This window comes from Mastacembelus armatus, chromosome 16 (assembly GCF_900324485.2).
Source record: "Mastacembelus armatus chromosome 16, fMasArm1.2, whole genome shotgun sequence".
Lineage (NCBI taxonomy): Eukaryota > Metazoa > Chordata > Actinopteri > Synbranchiformes > Mastacembelidae > Mastacembelus > Mastacembelus armatus.
Window position 1 is genome coordinate 22,205,143 of NC_046648.1, and position 15,025 is coordinate 22,220,167.

General features: G+C 38.8%; 2 protein-coding genes across 3 annotated transcripts; one reads left to right on the forward strand and one right to left on the reverse strand.

Annotated features, from left to right (window-relative positions):
• Nucleotides 1-1,040: 1,040 nt before the first annotated feature.
• Nucleotides 1,041-6,403, reverse strand: efhb (EF-hand domain family, member B). Of its 2 annotated transcripts, none has more exons than XM_026317294.1 (13): nt 6,205-6,403; nt 6,002-6,061; nt 5,626-5,769; nt 5,322-5,499; nt 5,022-5,132; nt 4,790-4,919; nt 4,609-4,689; nt 4,443-4,507; nt 4,189-4,343; nt 3,717-3,924; nt 3,405-3,632; nt 2,048-2,229; nt 1,041-1,593 (listed from the first exon to the last, which is right to left on the reverse strand). In XM_026317294.1, exons 1-13 carry the CDS (start codon nt 6,271-6,273, stop codon nt 1,447-1,449), a joined length of 1,758 nt encoding a protein of 585 aa, XP_026173079.1. In that variant the 5' UTR covers nt 6,274-6,403; the 3' UTR covers nt 1,041-1,446. The 2 variants fall into 2 exon arrangements, with proteins under 2 accessions (XP_026173079.1, XP_026173078.1); XM_026317293.1 differs by having other exon boundaries at nt 4,443-4,510.
• A 253-nt stretch (nt 6,404-6,656) lies between these two features.
• On the forward strand, nt 6,657-14,261 carry rab5ab (RAB5A, member RAS oncogene family, b). The gene is made up of 6 exons (XM_026317295.2): nt 6,657-6,968; nt 8,754-8,978; nt 9,881-10,032; nt 10,782-10,904; nt 11,108-11,201; nt 12,469-14,261. Exons 2-6 carry the CDS (start codon nt 8,813-8,815, stop codon nt 12,582-12,584), a joined length of 651 nt encoding a protein of 216 aa, XP_026173080.1. The 5' UTR covers nt 6,657-6,968; nt 8,754-8,812; the 3' UTR covers nt 12,585-14,261.
• The last annotated feature ends 764 nt before the right edge of the window (nt 14,262-15,025 follow it).

The window sequence follows — 15,025 nt, forward strand, 5'->3', positions numbered from 1 at the left end:
GTAAGAGGGAATGTACGACATATTGTAGTTTTTTTTTCTACCAGCATGGAATCAGTCACACAGGCTGTTGTAATTAAGTCCAAAGCAATCACACTGTTTCACCGCAGCTTAGGTGTTACCAACAAGACATGACACCTTGCTTTCAACAAAAAGAAGCTAAAATGTTGACAACTGAGCCATTTCTATTTCTCTGTATGAATTTATCTGATTCCCCACGAACAGACTTGTCACAAGGGTAAAAAATGCTTTTGTTTACTGACATTTATAGCTCTGAATTTTTGTGGTGCATAAATTAATAATCAATACTAATGATGGTTAAGAACCAGTAAAATAAGTTGAAGCACGGGAAAATAAAAATGATTTGTTTGCAATTTAAGGACAAAATGCATTTCAATATGTAAGTATTTTTTACTAAAGATTTTGTGTGTCCCCTGTATGTTCTGCATTAGAACACTGTTTGTTGATGCTCCTAAACATCAAGATAGAGCAGCCCTGTTCTTCAGCATATTACCACATAAAGCATCACCAAACTGATGACATAAGAATATACTGAAAATGCATAGCAGATATGGTATGTCTCTTCACAAACTTCTGCTTGCACTGCCAGTAACTGCTAAATACCTCCAGTAAAGACACAAACTAAGAGGGAAAGGCAGCACTAAAAAATAGGTCAGGCAAATGCTTGGAAACACTTGTATTGAAAAGCACAGTCTGATGCTAGCTACTAAAAATTGGTTCATTTAAAAAAAGTTTAATGGAGCATTTCCTTTCTGTATTTTTTTAACAGGATTACAACCGTGATCATGATAAAGTAACAGCGTGAGTAACTGTGTGAGACATTTACCTTGGCAAAGGTGACAGCACCAATAAAAATAACTATTAGTATTAAGTTAGTTCAGTTCAACTCAAATAGACAACTGGCAAAAATAATAATCTAACATATTTTACTCATTTCTTGGAGGTTCACATACAGTGTGTCACAGTCAAGAAAGCAAAGCTCAAGCTGGTGATTCAGATCTCTAATAGCTAATGCCTATGTCCATATAAACGATACAATATATTCACAAATACGTGTTATATTTCTCCATATTAATCAGAAAAGGCGTTGCATTTGCAGAGACAAATAAAATACATAACCCTTGTCATCTGCTATAGTAATGTCTTCTTGTTGCCCAAACTGCTGAACTTCACACTGAAGTTAATGAGAATTTTATGTAAAAAACAGATTTCTGGTTGTGGATGGTTATGACTGTATGGAAAACTACCAGGCACATGAATATTTACTTCTACATACGTTAAAACAAAGAACTGTGACATTTTGGGTTACAGAAATCCAAAATGGTTTCCCATCAAACTAAAACATGGGACTAGGTTTTTGGAAGAAAGGTGAGATACTGACCTAAATATGATACTGACGTAAATATGATGAGGAAACAATCTTGAGTATTAAATAGCTTTTATTTCCTTAAGGACATTACGGAAAGCCTCGACACAAACCTCCCCGGCTGGGTGCTTCATAGATGCCAACTTCCAGGCCTCGTCGTACGTCTCCTCAGAAATATTCACGCCCACATTCCTGAAGATCTCTGTAATCTTGAAGAGGAAGACAAGCATGTCAGTATAAAAAAACTACTTTATGAAAACACAGTCATTTATGCTTTTGGTCTCTTACATTATTGTGTTCTTTCCTCAACAAATAAACAAAACTATTCAACACATCAGAGGTAAATGGTAATTCAAGCAATGGGTAACAAATAAAAAAGAAAAAGAGAGAGCGTTTACAGAGAAGGGTAACAGTGCAGTGTTCTGGAGGGAATATCCAGTTTCCAATACCATAATTCCAAAAGCAGACTGAATTCGTTAAGAATAGGCACCTTAGAATGAGCTGAAATTTCAATTAAGTCTTAAGAGTTCATAGACAGGAAAGGCTGTCTAGTGTGAAAGATGGAAAGATAATTTTACAATGAATTCAGAAGGCACTGTTTTTGAAGTGACTTACTGGGATATCTCAGTGATTAACAATCCACACCTTGTATGTACTGCATACCTCCTTCTTGGTGCGAGAACAGAAGAAGTGTTCCTCATGAACACCTTGGAGGGCATGAACTGACGGATGTAGAAGATCTGCAGCTGTGGATGTATCACCGTAGTTAGTAGTGTCACTGACTCTTTTGAGGCGTGGAGCTGGAAGGTCGGAGCGTACAGACGGGACCCCATATGTGCGAATGTCTATGAAAATGGGGACCAAATATTCAGTGAGGATTTTTAGGAGATGGAAGTGAATGAAACATAAATACCTTAAACTAGTGCTTTAAAACCTATTGCATATCAGAAACTAGTGATGTTCTCAAATCTGCTAAGCAAAAACTATGTAAAAATATTCAGCCATCCATTCTCTACACGGCTTAGTCCAAATCAGGCTCGCAGATGTGATTTGTCAAGTGCTAACTTTAGCCAATGCAGCATTGGAATTTTTACAAGTTAATTTTAGTAGGGTAACCACTTTGACATGAAAAAAAAAAAAAAAACTCATGAACGGACTGACACCCAAGTCAGGCTGCAAACACAACACAGGAAATTCAAACAGATCGTGATGGATCAAAGCAAAACATCAACATTTTAGCTAGCATTGTTGTTGAATGTCACGTAGAAGTTATGTCACTATAGCAACGTTTAACTGACTTATGCTACGTCAGTGCTCGTACTGTGGTGTGACTGCGAACAGAAAAAGCCCATTCAATTCTGTATTTCTCAGGACTATTGGTCAGTGGGGTATTTCCTGGTGCTTATGGAGAGAGACAAACACTCATATTCACACCTCTGCACAATTTAGAATCACCAATTAGCCTAACTTCAAATCGCATGTCTTCAGATTGTGGGAGTAAGGCAGAGTACCTGGAGAAAACCCACACAGGCATGGGTGAATGTGAAAACTCCACACAGAACGTCCCCAGGTTTGAATGGGATTCAAACCTAGAACATTGCTATGAGGCAACAATGCCAACCACCGCACTGCTGTGCATGAAAACATGCTCAATAAATTTAAGCAAGTTTCAGATTATAACTCAGATGACAACATGACATCTCAAAAGAGTGATACCAACCATCTACATGAATTACTGTGCATTACTGACAAGACAAGTTAAGACGAGACAAGATAAGATATACGATAAGCTTTGTTAATCCCTGACAGGAAATTCAGGATATTATCACCCATAAATCCTGCTTGTTGGGTTCAAATGGAAAATTAAAAAAAAAAAAAAATGAAACAACACCTACAACAGCCCTAAAGTTATATTACTTGTTTTCATATCTATAGGACATACATGTAGCACTGTGTTCAAATATGTGTTCTTATACCATGTACAACATACTTGCCAGGACAACATCTCCTTCAGACTTACTTGATGTAAGCACACCATCACTGACAGCTCCAATGACGGAGGAGGATGTGATGAAGTGGTCTGGCACAGCCCTGGGTCGCCTCAGGGTCCTGATAGTCTTTAGTGAACTACCTGGCTTTAGAGGCTCCAGGTCCTCAGGAGCAATCAAGGCCTTAGAGGAAGGAAGATGTGCTGATTGGGTCAAAGTCTTCCTCCCTATGTTGGCTGGAGCTGTGTTGGTCTGATGCTCTACAGGAGACAAAATAAACTGTTCCTATGAAAAAAAAAAAAATCTTGCTAAATAATCTTGTAGATTCCAATTTATCAACTCACCATTCATTATAATGCGTTGCTCCTGACTGTTGATGGGCATCTTGTCCTTCCAGTTTAGGAAGTTTGCAAACTCCAGGAAGTTGATAAGTCCATCCTTGTCTGTGTCACAGTAGTCCATCAAGTCATCCAGGACAGACCCCCTAACATCCAGCTGGAATTGACGGCACACATCACGCAGGTCTTCTTTGTCAATCATTCTGTTGCCTTTCTATTTATTTTGATGGAAAGATATACATGAAAAGACCCAGGAACTACAGTATGTTTCTACAGGTGTGAGACTATGGTATTACTACTCACATGACTGAACACCAGTCACACATCAATGGTCTTATTTTAAACCCTACAACTGGCCACTGTCACAGCAAACATTTTGACTTGTCAAACACAGATAGATACAAGAACATCAATCATATCTGCCAGGGCATTAAAAACAGCAGGAAGTGAACCAAGCCTGTAGTGATTCCAGTCATACCTTATCATAATGTCTGAATGCCTGCAACAAGGAGGGGAAGTTGTGGAAGTTGACCTTCTTTAGGTGGTGTCGCACTGCATTGACCAGGCTTCGCTGCCGGTCTCGGTCTCTCACATACTGTCCTGGTTCTGTGGAGTGGATTATATCTCCAGCACCTGTAAAGAGAGCCGGACATATCTACATTATTATATTTCACATATCCTAATATACTGTATAACCCAGGAATAACAAACAAATGTTTGCATAATCTCTACCAAATTCTTCAGGTGGCTTGAGTATTCCAAAGGTGTGATTTGGTGGAATATTCAAAGTATTAGGTCTGCTGAAAAGAGAAGTTTAATTAGAGTGAAGTTAAACATTAGTGACGTATAGTCAGAGGTTGCAGAAATGTTCAGAAGGAAAAGTGCGAGAGAAACTTACATCTTGCTCACTTCGCCAAGTTGTTGGGCCATATTTTCCCTGTTTCCAGACCTCTTCCAAACAGTCTTTGGATTGTAAAACCTTTGAAAAAGTTTTTAATTAGACTCTACCTTAAATGGATATATAATGTTATGGAAACTGATAACAGTTTAATTTGTGTCCACTTCATTTCAGCGCTTACTTCTGTGCTTCCCCCAACCAGCGGAGAGTTTTGCCAAGTGTTCGGCCATCATTGAAATGAGGTGTGAGGATCCCAAATCTGCCGTCTTTACTGTAGTGACTCCAGTTGTACTTCCTATCAATTTGCTCACCTGCAGTAGTGCAAGATGACTCCAGTGTGGTGAAAGGCAGACATCACACTTCAAAATGTGATAAAGCCCTTATGCATAGTACCAATTTTCTATTGTTCTTACCAACAAAATAGGCATTGTGACTTCGAACATAATCCTCATGTCCCTCCTGGGCCTCTTTCTCTACTTCCTCTGGTGTTTTTGAAGGATTAATAATGTCCCGTGCGTACAACCCTGGGAAAAATGTGAGTGAGTCATTCAGCACTATTCCTACTCTTAACATTTAAAAAAAAAAAAAAAATTTTTTCAACAAAAATTACATTTCTAGGGGAATCATAACATAATTGCAGAATTGCTACAGTAGAGAGTTTTTCACTATTTTTTAAGGTGATAAGCTATAAGCTTATATGATGTTATACACACCTTGAACTGTTTGAACACCAAATGTAGTTCTGTCATTATACCAGGCAGGAAGTCCTATGTGCTGATAACGTGACCTGCCCAGAGGCGCTTTTTGATTGGAGGTGTACACTGCTTCACTGAGCTCTTGCAACTTCTGTTGGAACAAGGTCTGTTGGGGAGGATTTAGCAAGCTTTTGCCCTGTTGGAACCAAAAATAAAAATAAACAGCCTTCAATCCATATTCTGGTTGTGTGGTATCAAATTGTAGCTATACAATAATAATAATATACACAAGCAGGCCTATGTGTTTATGTGTGGTACTCACACTGATGGATGATTTGGTGCTGATGCCATGAACGAGAATGCTGGCACTGTCTGGATCGTTTGCCTTCCCTTGGTGCACTCTGATTGCTCCTGGTTCTGGTCGGACACTGTTGCGGAATTTCCTTACCACTGGTGGAGTGGGGGTCTAAACAGTAAATGTATGTACATTCAAAATGTGTAAAGTTGTCTGCTGCTACAAATTATACTTCATTTGTGCCAGCATACACAGACATAAAACTGACATACAGTGAATACAGGACTATAAAGATGCAACATTCACCACCTAGAGTTAACTTACTGTTGCCCAGTGTCCAAATAATTATGACAGGATTACAAAATGACTTTTAGCAAACCCATTTGTCCCAAACCGGACTTACCCTCGCCACCTCTTGTAAGCAGGTCTTAGCTCTGTCTCCAGCAGGCTTTAGTTTCCCAGCCTAGTGTTAAAAGAGAAAATAAAAACTATATGCAATATCCACCAAGACAAATGTGTATTTAGCTAATAAACGCAGCGTTAGTGTTAAACTAATGTTATTGTTAATATTAGCTAGTTAGCTCTGTTAACGTTAAACTGTCTTACCGTCGGTACTTTAGAGTATGTGTCTGTGTATATGGGTTGGTAAAGGGCATCTCCGTCATTCGGATTCATCTTGAGTTCACACCAAGCAGCAACACAACCAGACTTTAGTCTTTGATCGTTTTGTTTCAGCCCCTCGGGGAAAGTTTTAATCGACTAAACCCTCTCGGGTCGGTAACGTTAAGACGCCGGGTCTCGCACCTGTTTGGGCCCCGTTGCCTAGCAACAGCAGTTCGATTCAAAAATACTTTAGTTATTACACGACATTTTAAAAATACTTTTCAGGTGAATCTCCCGGGATGGGCATGGCGATGAGTTATGCAAAATGACAGCCAATGACATATAGGGCGAATAATCTTGCGTTTCTTTTTATGTAACGTTATGTAAAGGCCAACTAGAGACTCTCGGCGCTGCAGCACGTCAAACCCCGTCTTTTCGGCCTGTAGCCCGCAGAGTCTTCATATTTGTTATTACCGTGACTTGTAGTTTTTCTTTTTTTGGAAAGTAAATTGGGAATAAATCCTGACATATGATTGGTCCGTCCCACTAATACGTAGGTGGATTGTCAAATCCAGTCATACGATCTGTCATCATCCTTCGTACGATGCGAAAAGGGAAGTTGAAAGAAGTGGGACATCGCGAAGCCTTATCAAATCTAATGTTACAGTAGCTGGCCTGGATCTCGACTCACTGTGAACAGACGTGGAAGTGACACAGATACTGTCCCGGGGAAACCATACGCATCATTAGCCTCCTCTTTTTAGTGGGTGAGTAGCTAATATTACAGCTAAAAAACATTTGCTCACTGTGTTACCCAGCCCAGTGTCTATTATCTGGTTAGCTAACGTTAGCCAGTCGACATGGGGAGGGCCAAGCTAGCTATCATAGTAGGTTAACGTCGTAAGGCTGGTGAATCCCGATGTCTCGGCACGTTAAGATCGTTAATACTCAAACATAGAGCAGACATCTGCGACATTTAGGCCACTGATTGATAAGGCAACTCGCCGGGTTAACGCCATGTAACGCTAGCCTCAGCTAGCTGTCACTAGCTGTACACACCCAAACCTGCATCATCTGTGTTTCTGAACCGTCATATAACCTAACATGTCAGATCGGTGTGAATGATAATACCCAGATCCAAACTAACGCTCTACGGGCTCACTTATGCTTTATTACAGCCAGAGATTAGTTCTAGGACAGACATTTTCAACTTACTAGCATAGCTAGTTAGCTATGTTGCCTGCGCTAACAGTCGTTGCTCTGCTATTTGAAGCTAGTCAACAACAACATAGCCGGTTGTTTATGGTTAAGTGTGTCGTAACGCGATTTTAACGGGCTGGATAATAATTATTTTCAGACTGAAGCATTATGTAGACTTGGTCTCTGGACAGGAGAAATGTTAACTTTGTAGAGATCATCTTGTAGACTGGGAAACATGGTTTACGTTATTGTTCACACTGAAATCTACACACACGAACTGTTTCTAACAACCTTGCAACACTTTCCCACCTGTGTGTCCAGATCCAAGTCATGCTAACCCCCTTTAACACCATGCTTCACATAACCTAAAGTTACACCCTTGTGAGGTTTGTTGCTAAAAAGATTTTCACAGCCACACCAGTTTGTCCATTTGTTGTCCAGTTGCAGCTGAACTTGTGTACAGGTGAGTAATTTTGGAAGCAGCAGCTCATTGGTTGAAGGCAGAACCTGGACTTTCACTATCAGCCAAACCTTGCTATGTTTTTGCCATACCTGTTCAACGTATTTGCTCAACTAGTCACCATGGCAAGCGACCAACTATTGTTTGGAGAGGAAAGAAATAGGGGTGGAAATGTGAAACTCTTGTTGACTCTGTGTCTGGTGTAAAAAAAACACAGTTTGTTATTTGGGTTTGGATTTTTGGTTTTAAAAGAACAATTTCCTGAATATTTCACCTTTTCTACAAAGTGCAGCTTTCTGTGGATTTTAAAGGTTCTTCAGTTGTACGCACTAACATCCCTGTCAAAAGATGTTTAAGTACAATGGGTTTATATAAATTGGACTGAAATGAGTTATAACAACTATAGTAATACCCAGGAATACTGCTTTACTAAATTGTATTTGAATATTTTTGGGGGGGTTAACATTGCTTATATCATTTTTTGAGAAAAGTGATGTTGGTCAGTCTCTTGCACACTTAGATAAAATATTCCTACATTAGCACATGTAGAAATTAAGAAGCAGCAGCATTTTCCTGACAAATTTGTAGTGTTTGCTTGTACAGTTTTAATGTATTTGCTACGATTTGTTTTATGCTCATTTACCCATTTATAACTTGTTCCAGTTGCTGTATGCTACTAAATGCTTTAGCTAAATAATTTTTAAAAAATTGATAGTTAAAATAAGGTTTCAGAGAATAAAATATAAAAATGTACTCCTTTATAATAAACACAATAAATGTAACATTTTAATTTTAATCATAATTATACCCTGACATTGATTTAAAAAAAAAAAAAAAAAAAAAAAGATTTTCATGTGACCGACACTTTGCTTTCTTATTCTCATTTGTTCAGGTATTTCCTAGTCTATCACAGTACATCAGTGTCCAGAGCAAGAGAAGGGACAGTGTGACATGGCAAGTAGAAGTGGAGCTACACGACCCAATGGGCCAAATGCAGGCAACAAGATCTGCCAGTTCAAACTTGTGCTTTTAGGCGAGTCAGCTGTGGGAAAGTCAAGTCTCGTACTCCGTTTCGTCAAAGGCCAGTTTCATGAATTCCAAGAGAGCACAATCGGAGGTATGTATCTTTTTACAAGGCTTTTTTGTAAAAAGGTCTGCAAAATTCTACACAGGGATCGAAGTGACTGACATACTCTCACAGAGGGACTTGCAATGAATCAAAAAACTGGAATGAGCATTAAATATCTAGATCATCACCATGACTGTATAAACAAATATAAAATAAACAGCAGAATACACAGCAAAGGATTCAGTTGTGAAGAAGGGGAAATGCAGACATGTGTTGTCAGATTATTAGTGAAAATAGAGAATTGGGAGTTTGACAGCGGCCAAAAGGAACAAGAACTGTATGAATAATCAGGTAAATCTCAAGCATCCGCTCCTATTTCCTGTATGTCCTGCAGTTTACTCAAGGTTAAAGCAGTCTACACAATGTTACACTAATTATACAGTGGCAAACATGCTGCTTCCTGGAAATTCCATTCATTCCATTGCATTGCTGATTTCTGGCTCACATCAGGCAAAATCAAATAGTATATAGTGTTAATTGGTGTACTGTATGTTAATATAGGTAATAAAGTGAAATCCAATCAAACACAAAGGTTTCTGTCTTGGTTATCAAAACAGCAGGATAAATCTGTTCGGGTGAAATGAAATTGTACTGGGCAGTGAGTTAAAGTGATCTGATAAGAAAGTGAGGGCATTCAGTAACACCTCCCTGAGTTAACAAAGGTTAAATGTGTTTAAATGAATTCCACCCAACTAAATGCTTCAGCACAGAAAATGTGTTAGATATTACTATGGCCCTTTGCAAATGTGGGAATATGGAGTCAAGCAGATAATCTTCCAGTGTCTCGTCACCATTAGTCTTAAATTATTAGCTTCACAGAAATGCATTTTGTGTGGCTCAGTTGCTACAGGCCCATTTGTCACTGGTTGTTCTGCTTTGTGCCCTTGTAGCTGCCTTTCTGACCCAGACAGTATGTTTGGATGACACAACAGTCAAGTTTGAAATTTGGGACACAGCTGGTCAGGAACGCTACCATAGCCTGGCTCCTATGTATTACAGAGGTGCCCAGGCAGCCATCGTGGTCTATGATATAACAAATGAGGTGAGTCGGGTGCCAGGTGTCCTGACGTTGTGTTGTTACCATCACTGCTTTCACAAACCACTGTTGTCCGTCATGAGTGAGTGGGGGTTTCCATGTTCACTTTCTTTAGTAACTGTCAAGCCAAAAATAGACCTCTTATTTTAGTCTCTTTAGATGATGAATCATCACTTGACAACATGGTGTCTGGTAGACAGTGTACAGAATATAGATAATAAATACATCAGTCAACTGAAATGTGTCCACATCAGGACAGTATTTGCTGATAGATTTTTGTTTACAAAGAGGCCATGTTGGTCTCTGAACCGCCATATAATCGTAATATATTACAGTGTGTCAACTTTAGTCTATTTGACAGTTTTAAACACCAAACGCTCTCATATAGATGAAACTATGATTTGTTTATATGCTATTTTTAAATAGTATGTCAGGATTGCTTCCTTGTTTGTGTAGACGGAACTTTAACATGACATTTTTATGATTGTAAGAACAGACACAGAACTCGTGTCTTTTTTCTTGTCTGCCTAGCTTCTTGCATGGGACTATGGCACAAAATGCAATTTTTCTGCACCTGAAGACATTTTAATTTCCTTCACTTTTTATCAAGAGCATCTTTTTAAGGAGACTTTATTATGGGCTTTAATCAGATGAAAAGCACTTACAGACAACATGGGAAAGCTCTCATTGTTCTTCTCCTTGCAGCACATGGATCTTATTATTTTTTACTGACCGAGTCCCCTTCTGTTTGACAGGAGTCATTTGTACGGGCAAAGAACTGGGTTAAAGAGCTTCAGAGACAAGCCAGTCCAAACATTGTAATAGCCCTGGCTGGGAACAAGGCTGATCTCGCAAACAAGAGAGCACTGGACTTCCAGGTTTTTGTTTTTTTAAGTCTTTATTACTGTACTGGAAAATTACATTACAACCAAAAAAAAAATAATTGACTTGTATGAACATAAAATACTCACTGATTATTTATATTAGAGTTTGACAAATTTTGTGTGTAATTGGCCTGTGACTACTTGGGAAATCCTAACTACAAAGTAATGATTTTCTGATGTTGGTTGCACTTTCATAGGATGCACAGTCTTATGCAGATGACAACAGCTTGCTTTTCATGGAAACATCAGCAAAAACCTCTATGAACGTGAATGAGATTTTCATGGCCATTGGTAAGTGTTCAGGACCTTGGCATTGGAATCAAAGATTCACAGGCTTATGTCCTGTGTTTCCTACAGTATAGCAGTACTTTGGACTAACAGTAAAAAACACTGGTTGTACAGGTCAGCTCTCAGGTATACAGTAAATGTATTAATGAGGGTGATGTAAAACCTAAACCAGGAAAAAAACACCTGAGGTCACGTTGGAAAGCTTCAGACTTTATGATTTTATAATAATAATAATAATAATAGATCAAAAGGTTCCCATACTTGAAATCCCACAACTAGCCAAAGGACACATTCAGCTTATTCCTCAATTTCCCTCAATGCATTGCAAAGTGGTCAGTTTTTTATGTGTTCTCTTCAAACCATAACCATCAAAATTCATTTGGATAGACAATATTTAGCATAAATCTTAGTTTACCAGTTAGCTCAGCTCATATTGAAATTTAAAAATAAATGCAGCCTGAACATTAAACTCAGATGTTAGAACCTGCTTTATCACAGGTAGCTACTGCTTTGCTGGCAGTTAAGGCCAAGTTCTTCTTATGATTTTTGAAATAAAGGTGCTTTTTGGCAGTTCTTGTCTGGAAAGGGTCCTGCTCTCATTTCAGGAGGTTACACAGCTTTTTGTCCTATTTGAATGATGCACCCAAACTCAGAATTGAAAGCTTTAGCTACATTTGTGTTATAAGCGCCCCAACCACTTCTGCAACATAAAATTAAAAAAAAAAAAAAAAAAAAAGAAGGCCTGTCACTGCACAATGTAAAATGAAGTTTGAGGTGTAAACACTGTGGCAAGTACATAGTCTGACCACCAGAGGGAGCTGGTGGATGCAAATGTCTTGTTTAGAATTTAAAAATAGAAGAAAACACCTTTTAGATTTAACACACAACTAACAAGGTTTGTCAAATATGCTGCTGAATTAGAACTGTGCTCACAGTGTATGAGTATGTGCTGTCCCTCACTGTCCTGCAGAGCTGTGACAATTAGTCAATTAACAAAAAATTAATTGGTAACAATTACGACAAACAATTGCAGCCTGCCAAATGTTTCCTGGGCAGGCTCCAATGGACGCCATTACTGGATTTTTTTTTTTTTTTTCCTGTTTTAATGAACATACAGAATGGGACCAAGATCAGCACATAGTGTGTGACTGTATAGAAGTGACTGTGCATATAATTTAGTAACTCCAAATAATGCTTTAAATGTTAAGTTGCTCTTCAAGATAATTTCCGTCACTTGCTGTGCACTGACTTTGTTGGTGTTTTATTGCAGCAAAGAAACTACCCAAGAACGAGCCTCAAGCCGGCGGAGCCACCAGCGGGCGGAACCGGGGAGTGGACCTGACAGAGACAGCTCAGCCCACCGGCCGTCCCTGTTGCAGTAACTAACCCAGCTCTCCCTGCTCTCAGCTCCCACCCCCTTACTGAACAACATTTGGACATCAGGCTCTTTGGTTTTCTGACATCAGACCTGACCCTCAACCTCACACCCCTGGAATAGCTAAAAGACTCTGTATAGCTGCATTTCTAATACCTTTTTTGTTGATGTTTTTTTTTTTTTTTTAACTTTTTTTAAAGAAGTGTATATCAGTATAACGGATGCATGTATCACTACAACACCTAAAAACAACACATTCTTATCTCTTATTCAGTTGGAAAATTAACCATGTTTAAGAAACCTGCAAACGTGTGATTGTGTTGTGTGCAAGGTTCCAAGAGTGATTTGCTGTTGAGAAGATGTAGCCTCATTTGCCGCTTCACAGGGTCGAATGGATGCAGATGATATAATATTCTTTGTGTGCAAGTTAAGTTTTGTTCACAATCACAAGAAAACCAAATTGTTCCCATCTTGAGACACCTGGCTTCTCAGACTGTTGTGTGGAGACGGTGCCAGGAAAGGACTGTTGTGCAAATCAAGAAGCCCTTCCCTCCTCACAGCTGTGAAGTCAAGAGGACCTCTCTATCCGAGTCTAATGGAAAAGTGTGGAAAATAAATTTAGTACTGTCCAGTTTTTTGAAAAAGCTGGGGGGGAAAAAAAAAAAAACAACTAATTTCCTCATACATGTCAATCTTCCCATAATGTGTAGTAAAGATGCAAAAAATAGTAAAGATGTGAATCTTCACCTGTAGAGCAGTATGGGCCTGTCACTTTGCTATACGACACACTGAATAAAAGCCTTCATGGTGTGGGAAAACATGGAAAGTGTGGGAAACATCGGGAACTACCAGGCCAGCATGAAGCTTGTGTGGCAGGACATTTAAATTCAGCTTTGATATTGAAGAAGTGCTTTCGTGCTGCAGCATCAACTCCATCATTGAAGTCCTATATTAAGTTCTGATGTGGTTTACATGGTTTAAAAAAAGATCAACAGGAAATGTGAAAACTAGAACATCTTGCCTTGCGAGTCCTCTTTCAATGAACTGAACACACAACTGCAACAGTTCAGTTTATAAACGTGAGGGCGGGGACTTAGCACAGAGTTCACACAGCACACAAACAGAAAATCGGACTACTATCCATCATCAATAGTCTGTGGAAAACTATACTCTAATGTTGTTATAGGGTGCAATGTTGTCTTCTTCCTCCTTTAGTACAGCTTACAGAGCTCATGAGTTCATCAGGAAATTTATCTAGTGATTCTGAACAATTGTACAGTTCAATATAGGTCTGCGTTTTTTTGTTTCTATGTTTCTTATTTTCATTTTCAGACCTCGTCACAAATTAGCCGTGGTGGTCTCCTTAGGTATATGTAGTGTTATTAACTAAATCCCTCTCTGGTGTCTTGTTACTTTCTCAGAAATGGTCCATGGTCATGTTTGAAAGGAACTTTTATTGCACAGTGTTGATCATGTTTTCATTAATGACTGCCCTTCGATTTTATATGACGGACTGTATTGGACTTGCTAACCTATGGCTAAAAGCAGGTAGCATAATTACCCTAACCAGTGGGCTCTTACAGCTCGAATGAATTTTAATGATGTAAAACAGCATTACTAGTGATGGGCTGATCAGTTTGAGTGTCTGAATACAACTTAATAAATTCAATAAAGAGGTCTGTTGTATAGCTTTTTGCTCAGAATGTCAGTGGCATCACATTAAAGTTTTGATATGATGTTAAAGCCAAAGTCCATGTTGCTAGCCCAAGCAGTAGGAGAGAGTTTAAAAGAACAGTCACATTCACAAAATCTGTGCAGGTCTGAACTTCAAGGTTTTTAATGGCCTCTGGAGGATTGTGAGGAGTTTCCACTGAAAGATGAATAATTAATCAACAGTTTCAATTCATCAAGACCAAACTCAGAGTGAATATCATTGCTAGCTGCTCTGTGAGGATGTACATCAGTAGTGCTTTGAGTTAAATACTAATCCCTGTCAGAATACTAACATGTGCCAGAGGAAAAGTCAGGGATCACCAAAATCACTGAGTTTCATCTTCTGGATTCCAGATTTTCCAAAGCATTGGTTTTACACATTTCACTGTTTTATGTCATTGTGAACTGAAAGCATTTGGACTCTCACAGACAAAACAAGCCATTTCAAGTTTCAGTAATTTTATGAGCCTTTAAAGGCTTAAACAATGAAATAGGATCAATTTAGGATTGCACCTCTGTAAAGACTACAATTTTTAGTCAGTGCAGCAGAGGCAGAGATATCCACAAGCTCCAAAAACTCTGGGCCCTATAATTTTTAAAATGTCACCTGATCTCATCTGCTAAACACCTGCATCTTTAAAAGATTTAAGGTACGCTTTTTAGCATCCAAGCACAAATAACCTTTATATTTAAGGTTTTTGTCAGACTTCACACATTCCATTTACAGCTATTCTCAAAG